Source organism: Clupea harengus, chromosome 19 (genome assembly GCF_900700415.2).
Source record: "Clupea harengus chromosome 19, Ch_v2.0.2, whole genome shotgun sequence".
Taxonomy (NCBI): Eukaryota; Metazoa; Chordata; class Actinopteri; order Clupeiformes; family Clupeidae; genus Clupea; species Clupea harengus.
Window position 1 is genome coordinate 10,224,618 of NC_045170.1, and position 13,326 is coordinate 10,237,943.

At 44.8% G+C, this 13,326-nt stretch overlaps 1 protein-coding gene across 4 annotated transcripts in view; it reads right to left on the bottom strand.

Annotated features, from left to right (window-relative positions):
• csmd3b (CUB and Sushi multiple domains 3b) overlaps positions 1–13,326 on the bottom strand; it is a 363,440-nt gene that overhangs the window by 119,189 nt on the left and 230,925 nt on the right. For all 4 annotated transcript variants that reach the window (XM_031585978.2, XM_031585977.2, XM_042710744.1 and 1 more), the window contains 4 exons: positions 7,420–7,589; positions 6,598–6,754; positions 4,743–4,934; positions 1,087–1,213 (listed from right to left, as the gene is read on the bottom strand). In XM_031585978.2, coding sequence (XP_031441838.1) covers positions 1,087–1,213; positions 4,743–4,934; positions 6,598–6,754; positions 7,420–7,589 — 646 coding nt within the window. The remainder of the gene's footprint in view (positions 1–1,086; positions 1,214–4,742; positions 4,935–6,597; positions 6,755–7,419; positions 7,590–13,326) is intronic.

Here is a 13,326-nt window from a genome sequence, read left to right on the forward strand (position 1 = left end):
GGTGAAGTCGTGTAAATTTGGTACACAGAAGGGCCACACATTTTGTAGAGGTTGATCTTGCTACATTGGAAGTGTCCACCTTCAGACAGAATTTGCATTGGTCATAAGATCAACAAGTAAAAAAAGGCAATGGCACTTGTATGATTCAAAGAAAGCACATACTAGCAAATTAAGTTCAGTCAGACAGACTACCGAGCTGATTGGTACATCTTATTTCTCACCTTCTAATAACGTGAAGGAGCCACCTGAGGCCGATGTTCATATCTTTCGATCTCATTCCCCAACGTCAAGCGCATTGGCAAATTTACAGCCCCAAAAAATAAATGCTGACGATATGGTACACTACTTTTTATTACGCGCTAAGTACCTCTTTGAGGGAAGATAAAATGGCTGCATAATTAAACAAAAAAAAAAACCATGTGCTTCCTACTAGGACTTTATGAAACGAAATAAATAAATGTACAAACAGATACATTTCACCCTCTTATCCTTGCTGTCATAAATAAATAGGAGAGGCCCAAGGGCCAATTAAAGCCCAGCATGGTGTGCTCTTAAACTAAACACTTGCATAATCACTGGCAGCATACTGAAGTCGGGGTCTCTTCCTTAGAAAGGCTCCGACCACAGGAGCCCCCCCTCTTCCAACCAAAAAAGTAACAGATGAGAGTTCGAAAAAGTTCTGCGCCATTAAAAGTTGGGCCAGGATGTATTGCTTGCCTGCAAGGTTACATAGTGTTGGCTCTGTGCAGTGCTAATAATTGAATCTATGCAGAGCGTTTTCGAGTCTCATTATGCTCCCAGCCTCAAGGCTACAGCCACGCATATGAGGTGGCGATGAAAAAATAAAATAAAAAAACAAAGAGAGAAAAAGAGAGCATCTTGGTTCGACATGACATCACAGCTTTTGCTACCCAGGTGATATGCAGAGACACCATTTAGTGTAAGTCTCTTCAAAAGCCCACATAAAATGACCTTGGCGATCTGTTTGGATAATATAACAATCTAGTCTCTGAACCGACAGAGGCTGAACGGCTAAATGTCTGGTCATAAAGAAGCAAATTGATCAACAAGCTAATGACCAACAACCTGACGATGTTGCCCGTGTCGACTTCAATAGTCCAGGTGCAACGGAGGTTGTTGTCGTAGGGAAACGGGTATCCGGGCGACAGGATGCGGCCAGTAGACTCTCCTTTGAATCGACCCCCACATTCAGCTACAGAGCAAGTAAGAAGAGAGAGAGAGAGAGAGAGAGAGCGAGAGAGAGGTGGAAAGAACACACGTGTAAACACAAAGAAAGCTCTCGTCGCACCGATGTCTTTTGAAAGAGCTCTGTAGCGAGAGTGAAAGCAATTAGAGGATTCCCTGGCAAACGAATGCAACAGCGGTCTCAGACAGCACAGAGAAACAGGCAAGTTGCTGGGAGTGATCAAGGTAAATCGATAGAGCCTCGCGAGGGTGTTCACAGACTATCAGCAAGACGATAAGCTGCTGCCTGAACACCTGGCCTGGTGATGCCAGTTTGGTGATAGGTGGAGGGAGTCGGTGCGCCCCCTCTTCTCTCTCATATGTGCTTACTATGCCCTGCAGCCCCTCACTCTCTCTGGCTTTGTCTCAGTGCTGTGTAGGACTCTTCCTCTCCCTCTCACACACACACACACACACACATACGAACTCTGCTCTTGTCTCTATTTATCTCACTCTGTTTCCATCCTTCTCTCTCATTCTGATCACCTCCTTATCCCTCTACTCCTCTATCTCCCTCACTCTTTTGCCTCTTCTCTCTGTATTTCACAGTCTTTTCATTCTTTCTCTCTCACTCCTCTCTTTCTCCCTCCCTCGCTTTCCTCACCACAACATCAATCACAGGAGCCAATGAGGCCTGATGTGAATGTCCGTGTGCCTTCCTGACTGCTGTTGGGCTCTGTTGAGGCTGACGCAGACCTCGCCTTTATTAGTCTGCCCCTTAGCCAGCGCTTTATTAACCAACTTTCGATGGGCAAACTCTCTCCCTCTCCTTCTCTCTCTTCTCCCTCTCTCCCTCTCTCTCTCGCTCCCCCTCTCTCCCTTTCCCTCTCTCTCCCCCTCTCTTCTCCCTCTCTCTCTCTCTCTCTCTCTCTCTCTCTCTCTCCCCCTCTCTCTCTCCCTGATACATATGCTGGGTCTGTTTCAGGAGTCTGCTGCCCATTTATTAGCGTTTCTACCTTCTTCCCTTTTTGCCAGGGCCTGATTTGCATAAGCCATCTACATGACAAACAATAGATGCACAGTTCAATGAAGCCTGAATAACAGGGTTCAGATTTCGCTACTTGATTAATATGAACATTAGAGAGGGTTTGGGATACTGCGGGGAACTTTACCCCCCCACCTACCCCCACACCCCCTCCATCTCCTTCCTCCTTCTCTCTTTCTCTCTTTCTCTCTCTCTCTCTCTCTCTCTCTCTGCCCTTCCACTTTCCTAAACTAACATCTTGCACCACACATTCTTCATCTGGGCAACAGCTCCATCCCATGTCACAGGCTACCCAACACCACTCAATCAAACATTATTGGCCACTCATGCGACTGGAGTCAACGCAAAACACCAGTAGGGGCTGAAGATCTCGGTCCAGACAGTTTATTTTATTTTTTTTAAACACATGCTCTTCACCCTAATTGTCACACCATGACAGAGTGTGCTATTAGGGAGTGAGGTGATTATCTGTGTGTGTGAGTGTGATTTCACCCTTAAACTGTGTGCACTGTTGATAATGGTGTGTTGTGCATAGAACATAAAAGCCATTACGGTGGCAAAATATGCCGATCTTATAAAGCTTTCCGTATTGTGTTTTCTTTCTCATAGTATAATATTACTTTTTGTTAGGGGGGAGGGCACTCCACAGTATCCATCCCTTCTTCCTGTGGACTCAAATCAAAAATGGTTAAATATTTCATCTGTAATAAAAATATCAGAGGAGGAGTGAAAGGCTTCATTTTCTTCTCCAGAATTTCCAAGCTTGCAAAGGTCACGTCAAATGACCCACATATTTCTTAAGTACGAGGAGGTAAAATCTCTTGGATTATTAAGCATTCATTATTAATGTCAGTTCGAGAAGTCTTAAAACAGTATTACCATGAAAACTTCAAGGGGCTAACTTTTCAACAATGAAGGACTTTTCAACTGTCCCATCAAGCGAGGCCGATGCCTACCTGGACATGAAGATTTTAAAATCATTCTTACACCATTTAAATATAACATCTCCGAAGGCCTAAATAAAAGAAAATGGTAGCACTTCATTTTGATAGCCATAATGAATAAAGAACAAACTATCAGTGGATAGCCAAGCATAACTATCAACTACCTACCATCTTAGTACCAGCAAACCCTTACCATAACTAAAGTGTGACTAAACTGAAGTCTATTAGTAACAGCCAACACACTGTGACCAGATGGTTTGTTGGCTGTTGATGGTGGGGCATGTAAACAGAGTGGATTTAGGCACACTGCTCTCCCACTACAACAGTGTTTTCAGATCTATCAAATGTGAGGGTTTCAGGACCCATAACAAACAGATTTACCAGCCAAAAAGAAAAATGTGTTTACAACTCGTATTCTCTGTGGATGCCATACAGATGATAACTGTGTCGATTTGAAAGGGAGGTGTGTGTGTTTGTGTGTGTGTGTGTGTGTGTGGGGGATACGGGGGCCAAATCGGTGGTTGATCACAGCTTGTTAAATAAGATCCAGACCATGGAGGTATCTGCTGTGAGGTCAGGAGGAGCACCAATATGAAGTCATTACCGGGCCAATTCTGTCTAATCAGGTTCCCACAATAAAACAAGGGGTGGTTGGTGCAATAATGGGCTGTCTTTGCACTGAGCGTGTGAGCCTCTCTCGGAGCGAGTCAATGATCATTTGCTCTTTTTTTTTGTTTCCCTCCAGGTCCCCTTATCACTGTTATTTCCAGCGCAAAGAGCTTAAGAGTATGGATTTGCAGTATGTGTTCCTTAAGATGGCTCAGGGTACTGAATTCTTAATGTCAAGATTGTTTGGAGACATGGGAGAGAAACATTTGCATGGGGAGGATGCGGAGGACACACGAAGCTATTGGCATTCACCGGCAATTCGCAAAGCACTGCAAATTTCCGGACAAAGTTTTTCTTAATGTGCTGTAATGCTGAATTAAAACCTCGGGATTAGAATCTTGTCAAACTGCAGTGCGGGTCTTCTCTTGCAGCATATCAATGGGCGGTGGAATGCAGCATAGTTACTAAGTACACAGCAAGGACAGGCCTACATCTGCAGCTTTACTAATTATGACAAATGGGAGGGACCAACGACTGTAACCTTGGTTACCCCTCAATGAGAGGAGGGGCTTAGACTGCAGGCTAACTACAGGGTCGTGGCCTGATGGCTACCTTGGTTTTACACCAACGAAGCACATTTAGTTTAGAGAGATATTAGACAAAGCCCATGTCTCATGGTTGGTGATTATAAACAGCTAACAAGGGCATTATATAGTGTTTACAACCGCAACATTTAGCAAAGTAGACACCTGACCCAAACCTTTCATCCAAATCAAAATAAAAAAAAGCTGTTACAACACGAACCAAGGACTTACCATGAATGAGCGAACAATACGAGATTGGATAACAACTGTTGGATAACGACTTTTTGTTATTTTTGTTGTTGCAAAAGAAGATCTGCAAGGTTGTTTCTCGCTCAGCATGTGAGATTGATGCTTGGTCATATATTGCCCACTAACCTATGCAGGAGGGCAGCGGGTTGTCCCAGGTGCGTCTCTCGCCCGTCATGCACTTGAGCACGCTGCTGCCGTGCAGGGTGTAGCCAGGGTTGCACTTGTAGGTGATGGTGCTGCCGGAGAAGTGGCCCTGGTCGTTGACCTTGTAGCCAAACTGGGGCACACCTGGATCGTCGCAGTGGGAAAGCTCAAAACCTGCCAGGGGAAAGGGTGTGGTTGAGTGGTGGATAACGATTTGCCCAAATTTACATAGAGCCTTCTGAACTTGAATGATGCATAAATCCAAGCTTATGACTGAAACCGCCAATTAATTCCCCCCCCCGCCCCCCCATTAGCTCAATGGCCATTTGGAATATGTCATCCTGTGTTATTCTCTCTTTTTTTCACTCCTCTCTCTCTCTGAGCTTTCAGTGGGTTGTCATTAAAGCTGGGAAAATTCGCCATTAGGGCGATCATTATCATCGACAATTTGACTTTAACATCCCACTGTGATGCCAGGCAGGGAGGGACCCTTGCTAAGCAGGCAGAACAATTAAAATGTGGAGTTGTATTCAGCGCCGTGGCACAGGCTGACAAACTGAGAGAAACTCCCTGTTATTATTGCCCATTAGCATTGTGCTCATCGTAGACTTTTAACTCCGAAGTAAAATGGGAGTTGGGAGGGCACAAAAAAAGTATGGGGGAAAAAATGTAATCATGGGCATGCCCTGCTTTTCAGCGCATACAGTGAAGCGCCAAATTGAATCTAAAAGGATGATTTCAGCTTAGCCTTTAAAGATTACGGTCAATGTTCGAAAAATAAGTGACAGGCTTCGAGGGGTTTTCAGTAAAAGCTAAATCAATTCGTGTTTAAACAGACAACACGACACATTCTTGAGGACACGACACTAAGAGGAATGTACACCCCAGAAATGCATTACCACAGCTCCTTGTTAACAGCAAACCCTCCCCCCTGTCCCCCCCCCCCCCCCCCCCCCCGTCCCCCCCAGTCCCCCCCCGTCCCCCTGAAAGTGATGACGGCAGCCGAGCTGAAATGGAGAGCTTGCATAGGCCTCTTGAGAATTGCATTCTGTCACCCATGGTTGATTGCGGCTTGATTACAGGTCATTGTCTCTTGGCATTTGTCTACAAATAGCCAGGCTTGCAGGAAAAAAAAACAAGGACTACATAAAAACCTGCTCTAATCTACTTTCACACCTCTCCACCCTACAGCGCCCCCCCCCCCCCCCCCCCCCCCCTTAAATTACCACGGCTGGGGGAGCTGCCCCCCCCCCCCCCCCACACACACACAGCTGGGGGAGCTGCGGTAGCCTCACCTTCCTCCGCTTTTCCCCTGACCTTTATTATGCAATCAAATAGCTAATCCAGCAGGTGAAATGAAATCTCAGACAGACGGGGCTTTAAGTAGATTTCAAATGAGATAGCCCACGAGCAGGTTAGCGTGTTTTTCTTCTTTTTTTTCTGACCCATTTTTTTCTTCTCTTCTTTGGCGTCTTCTTTTTTTTCTTCTTTTGGTCCCAAATTCTCTTCGGGAGAGAAAAACCTTAGACGGGCCCCAGTCGGATTGCTCGCTCTGTCTCTTTTTCACAGACTGCTAATCCTGCTGATCTGGCTAAGCTTTATTACCTTTGAGGGCACTCTTGTTTCCTCACCTTTTTCTCCCCCCAAAATGCTTTCACAAAGCTCTGCCGGGGCAGGAAAACATTTCCACACGGATGTCCCAAAAATTAGACCTTTGACAAGCCTAATTTGCTCCTGATCGTCCCTTTTCATGGCTTTTGTGTAGTTTTGGCAATAACTGCTTCTCTGGCACTGGTGCTGGTGTGTGTCGGTGGGGTGGTTTGCTGTCACGACTTACTGGAGTAGACCAGCTTGAAGCCCTCGCCCGTGGCATCGTCGTCGGAGAAGAACTCCAGCCAGAGGTGGTTGGAGGTGCTGATGAGAGTGAGGCCAAGCATGGCTGAGCCGGTGAACGCCCCCAGCACATGAGCCCCGCTGTCCTTGCCGTCGTAGATCTGTGGAGAAACCCATACATCATCACCCTTACCACTGAGAGGAGGCTAGGTCTATTGAGGCAAATGCACGACCATGCCGAATGGATTACGTGATTCATCCTCTGACTAGGGCATAAAAACAAAGGGCCATTCCCATAAAATGTAGCAGTAGCCATATTGCGCCAAGCTACTGTCTCTGGTACAGTAATTTAAGCTTAACTATGATGGTGATTACTGCATTAGAGGCCCATTAGGTGGCATTATTCTCTGCCATGTTTGAAATACTATCCAACAGAAATAGACCTATGGTTTAGGTGATATATAATAATATGTAATACATATATAATAATAATCCCTGCCAACTGATGACCCCTCTAAATGCCTGTGTTCTATCAGAACCTTGCTTTATCCTTTGATGAATCATCTCTGTGAGTGTGTTGACAATATTATGCTTGATGACGTGTATGCTTGATGACTTATATGGCAAACACGTTTGGTAATATTCTAGAAGCAAATTGAAGTCTTGAAGTGTACCATCACAAAACAGAACGAAACAAACAAACAAACAAAAAATACACAGGTAGCCTAAGAACCAGAAACATTTTCACTGTAACAGTAGTTACCTTTGATGCCATGTCAAATCTGGCACTTTGTGTCATATATGAGAAAAAAATTGACGAAGTTACCTTGAGAATGTCCCCCTGAGCCAAGTGGAAAGTCCTGGCCGATATGTTGATGCCTTTGCCTGCTTGAACCTGAATACTGTAGATGCACTCATGGTTGTTGTCGTAGTTCATGGGGTAGTTCGGGGACAACATGATGCCCTCGTTGTTGATGACAGATGAACCACACTCAGCTGGACATTACGAAGACCACACACACACACATACACACACACACACACACACACACACACACACATTCCCACCCCCACACGCACAGAGAGAAACAACAACAAAAAGGGAACATTGGAAAAAATCCATGCGATAACAGGCAATTGGTGACCGAAGCAGTCACCGGTAATCATTTTCAAGGGAGAGCATTTTATCACAGCAACTATCACATTTCATCAGGGAGAGCTACTTCAGGGGGCTGTTACCAGAGCGCAGAAGCCTACCACATGGACGTTTCCTGGCAGTAAAATATCTGCGACGGCATGTTGCGAGAACGTCAGCCTCGGGTCTCGCGCTTGATTAGTGGAGACATGAAAAATCTGCAGGGCCCTCGCAGAAATAAACGAAATGGAGAGGAACAGACCGAGCGAAGTGCACGGCTCCTGACAGTGCTTGGAAAATTCCCCCGTTGGCAAAGGGTTCGGAGGTCCGACACTGAACAATAACCATCAAACGCGGAGTTAATGGAACAGCAGACAGTAAAAACAGATGTATTAATACCTATCATGCATTGTGCGCAGGGAGCCGCCACGCGTAAACCGCCAAAGCCATTCTGATTTATTTAACACCGCCTCGCCTCGCCTTGCCCCGTTTCCACGGTGCGCGGTGTTATGACGATATTACCAGTGTCATTTTTTGAATAAATCATGTTGGATACTGCCTCCATTTAGTAAATTGCCTATACAGTCCACCTCTGGGAGCATGGATCGGATGCAATGAGAAGTTGCACAGAAGGAAGGGGGGAGAGAGAGAGAGAGAGAGAGAGAGAGAGAGAGAGAAAGAGAGAGAGAGAGGAGAGGAGAAATGGAGGGTAAAAAAGTCCTCCACTCCTCCTCCCTCCCCATCTACCCTTTTTTTTCTCTCCATTGCTTGCATGCGTTCCGACTGGGAGCAAAGCTGCTGACCCTCGCGAGGTTCATGCGCAGTCCACTTCCTTGAGCACGATTTAAATATGTGAGCGGCGGTCAGCGGGGAGGAACAGGGATATGAGACGGAGTAAATCCTTTCTGAGAAGCACGAAAGAAGAGACAGGCAGGAGAGGAAAGAAAAGGAGCGAGAGAGAGCGGGAAAAAAAAAAAAAGCTCAGGACCTTCAGAGATTACACAATTACTTTGATGGTGCAGGGGCGCCCCTTTGGATAGGACTCTCCCACTTGCCACGTCGGAAGCAATTTTGGTCTGCCTGATTCTGACTGTTCCTCTCTGCCGAGCCGCGGTCCCCGACCAGAGGGTGGGATTTGCGACACACGCGGCAGCTTGACAGGCAGTCTGAACTCCATCCCTGTGCTTTTGGGCCCGGCTTAAACAGCCAGGAGTCAAAAGAAGCAGGGCTGGGTTTGTGGGTGGGTGGTAGGGGTTGGAGAGCATCTTTAAGTCATCTGAAACTATTCAATAAGAAAAGAAACTGCTCCACATCGGCTGCTAAAACAAAGAGGGGCCTGTGATGAAGGTGCAGCCGCACTATTGGATCTGACACGCTCAGAATCGAAAAGAGAAGACAGCAAAATGGTTTCCACAAAAGTGAATATATATGTGAACGTGTGTGTGTGTGTGTGTGTGTGTGTGTGTGTGTGTGTGTGTGTGTGTGCGTATGTGTGTGTAGCAGTGTATGTGCATATGTAACACCTCCTATAAACTTTTGGCGAGTCTGTGCAGCATGACCGATAGATTGTGTGCAATCAGAACTTCTGAAACATTAGGTCTGTGTCTACCAGGGCACTCCAGAGCTTTTAAAAGCTACACTCTCTGGAGCCTCCCAGGTTTCATTTCCGTTGTGATGATGTATTAGCTGGCCTTCAGCGGTCACCCTGTGTTAAAGCACACTCCAGGCTACCAGGAGATCTCAGAATTACTATAAATATATATATATATATATGTATAAATAAATATATATATATACACATTTCCATTTCCTGGCCATGCATGGATCACCCTAAACCATTGGATAAATGTGGATTTGCATCAATTGAGTAAACGAAACTCCAGTGTGAGTAAACAACCACAGGGCAAATAATTGTTAACAGTTTCAACATAAATGGTAATGATTCAGGAGAGCAGACACGAGTAAATATATGCACTGCTAAGTGATCCGCTCGTTCAGAGGCCTCATTTAAAGCAGCAAAATGGGCATCTCATTTTGATAATTACCACCGGAGAAAAACACAACTTGAAGTATTTTCCCCCTTATTTTGTTGGGCTTCTCTACTTAGAAAGTATGGTATTCCTGTAAGCACACTGCTTTCTGCATATAGATAAAGCACATGCAAAAATGTAAGAGAAAGGTACGTGGAGGTCTATGAAACATTCATCAATCACATACGGCTCAAACTGGCGGTTCACTACAGGACTTGACACAGCTCTTGAGATGAAGACTCAAGCTTCAGACCACCGGATCCAGGCAGCCTCTTTAGCTTCAAGCCTGCATTTGCTAACAATACAACGACATTGCTAAAGGACAAGCCTTCGCTAGCAAAACTTCTTTCATTACCATTTGCTTTAAGGGCTGGCTCCCGCAACACATTGTAAATCATAATAAAATTCAGGGCATTTCTCCAGTGAAGGGGAATCAATGCCATATATCTTAATGTGTAAGAGACTAATAGAGACACAATTCACCATTGTTATAAGAGTATAACAATGTTTTTAGACATTTAAAGTTTTTTTTTCTCTGATATAAGGAAAACAACAAAAACACTATTAACTGGATACCAACAAAAGGAGATATCTGTGAAAGAAATATGCTATATAATTATTATCATGATATGTGTTGTAGTTTGTTATTAGTTTGTTAAATGGATGTCTCAGCTGTTTCTTTGTTCTGTTGAGAGGAATGCTGAGTCTGTGAGAAAAGGGGATGTGGAACTCAGAGGTGTCATGGAATGTTTAGGTTAAGACTGAGTTAGTGGTGTAAGAGGCCATGTGTTTGGTGAACTCATCTTGATTGTTGTGTTAAAGAGGAAGACACCCAGAGTTTGGGTGAGGGGGTCTTAGGTAAATATTCTTATCTCTGGGGACCAGAGACCAGATGGTAAAATAGTAAGAGGAACTGGGAGTGTCTTCATGTTTGAACTGTGTAAACATTGGATTTTCAATAAAGAGACTTGTTTCCGCATAGCACGTCAGAGAGACCCTGGTCAAGGTGTCTGCTCTCCGCCGGACGCGGCGTAAACAAGTCCAGTTCACTTACATGCTGGATGGTGTCTTTAATCTGCTAACTAACTGTTTAGGGTCTTTTCCCTGACAATATCTAAATTACAGGTAAAGGTTTTCTTAAAATGTTCCTCTATGATCTAAATAAAGAAAGACTGAGGTAGGTGCGAGGCAAAGAAAACAAAGGCTACAATTCTGTTATGATGACAGCAGAAGACATTATTATTTTCTTTGTATAAAAAAACAAGAAGTGAGAACCAAACCTTACAGAGGCAAAAACAACCAGCAGTTAACCTTTCCTGGGACCTAGCTTTCACTGTTGTTTTGAACACCACAGCACGACTCACAGGGGTTTTTGCATTCACACTGAGCTCATTCACTCTCTCTTTATTTCATGGGCTGAATATATCTTACTGTAGGCTTGTCTGACAATGTCTGTTTCATTACAGAGAAGCGATGCCGAGTTGTTTATTCGCAAAACAACTGCCCAGTGGGAGTCTCAAACAATGCCGAGAGATTATAACACTGGTAAAGTCAGCAGCAGGGCCTAATCAGTTTGCATTATGTGCAGCATATGCATACCATTATGGAGCCCTGCACTGCCTGAATGGAGAGAGAAAGAAAGAGAGATATTTGTGTACGTTATTCTTTCAGACTGTCCGTGGCTGTTGTCTTTACCTCCTTACCATGTATTTCACTGGATATTGGACTTGCACTTGGCTGGCGGTGTGAGGTTCTCTGGCTTCACAGTCCCTAACTCCTCTTATCCAACTGTTGAGCGCTACTGATAGCTTCATTCTTGCCCTACCCTTACTGATCCTGCTAAGTGGGTAGGGGTACGTTCACTCCCCTTCTGAGCAATTCTTTGCTTTATCACTGATTGGCATTGAATGTTTAATGTCTGAAAGAGGGTTGTGTGGAACTGAACATTCATTCCTACCCAGAGGGACTGCAGCAGCCGAGACACGGACGCATTACTTAAAGAACGTTCATGTTCTTTCAGGTTCCCATGCGCGACTGTGGGGGGTGTCTCATTTTAGCACAGTGTCCCTTTTTGAACACAGTGTACTTACAGTTTAGAGCCCGTGGTAATGCTTTAGAGCTTATTTCAGGGAGTATGCACGGGTGTTGCTAGGAGTTGGAAACATTTGGGGCTTAGCCCAGACCTGTAGGGGATTTGGGGGGCATACTCCCCCGGAAGAATGTTTTTTTTTTTATTCTGGCAGATAAATGCACCAGTTTCACACAGTTTGAGTCAAGAAACAGTAAACCTAAAGTCAGCCCATGGCATGCAGGGTCCGTTGTGTGTCTGCCTCACATGAACACCCCATCCATTATACCACACTGCTTGTCTACATGAAAACATTTTCATGCTAGGTCACTCTGACAAGGGACAGGGACGTCGCCATAGGTTACCCATAAACTCGTTGATATGTTGATAACGGAGAACACATTTACGAGATTTTAAATTTGAGCCTCTAGCCTCAACTGCACCTCGTTGTGTTCATCCTTTTTCCTTTTGAAAAAGATGTGTATATGCATAGCTTTCAAGTCTTGCCTAAGTGAGTTAGCTAGCTAGTGACCCAAAATGCTCTTGCGTTTCTGATTAACGATACCATATTAATTAATCAATTAAATGCTTTAATGCATGAACAGAATGACAGATAAATAGAACTGGTAACAAATATTATTATTCTTTTAAATTGAAGATCCGGGGCTATTCATAAAACATTCTGGGCTGTAGCCCAGGAAGTATATGCCTAAGGACGCCCAGTGGGCGTATGTATATTATATTAATGAATATTTCGGTAGGGCTATTCGGGGACCCGGCTTGCCTGAACTCCAGTCTTGGTCTCCAAGGCACTGACACCGCTATCTTAATGCTGCAGCGTCCGGGAACCTTATGGCAAGGTTGTTAAACCACCAGCGGGACAAAGTCAGACTGTTCCTGCTCTTCTGAAGACAGGCTGCACAGACCATCCTCCCCCATGATCTCACCTGTGGTCTTAGGTGCTTAGGGGGCTGGGAATACAGCGTGGGGTTAGTGGAGCCAGATGATGAATTATGCTACAGCACCAGAAACATCCATGTCAGTGGTAGGTGCATTGCTGAACAAGGGAATGTGCCACAGAGGGAAGCTGAGGTTATAAATAACAACACAGACTCCATTTTGCCAATAATTATTGAAAGTTGGATAGGGAGGGACAGAGAAGGGAAGGATGGAGCGAGTGAGGGAGCGAGAGAGAGAGTTTTCTGTCTGCACACAGACCTACAAAAACAAATCAAAGACTTATCTGTCTCTCTGTTACAGAGTTTGTTAATTCCTGCCTTTTGAAGGACCGGTGTCTGTGACCTTAAATTAGGTTTGTGCTTGAAAGCTGATGCTGAAAATCTGTGTGGATAAACGAAGATAAATAGTGCTTGAGCCAGCTGAAAAGATGGATCGGGTCATATTGACCTACACCATAATGGGAGGATTAATGACACCAACCAAGTGAAAGCCCAAACTCGGCACTCCATTTTTTGACGAAGGCTCACTCACAGACAGCCA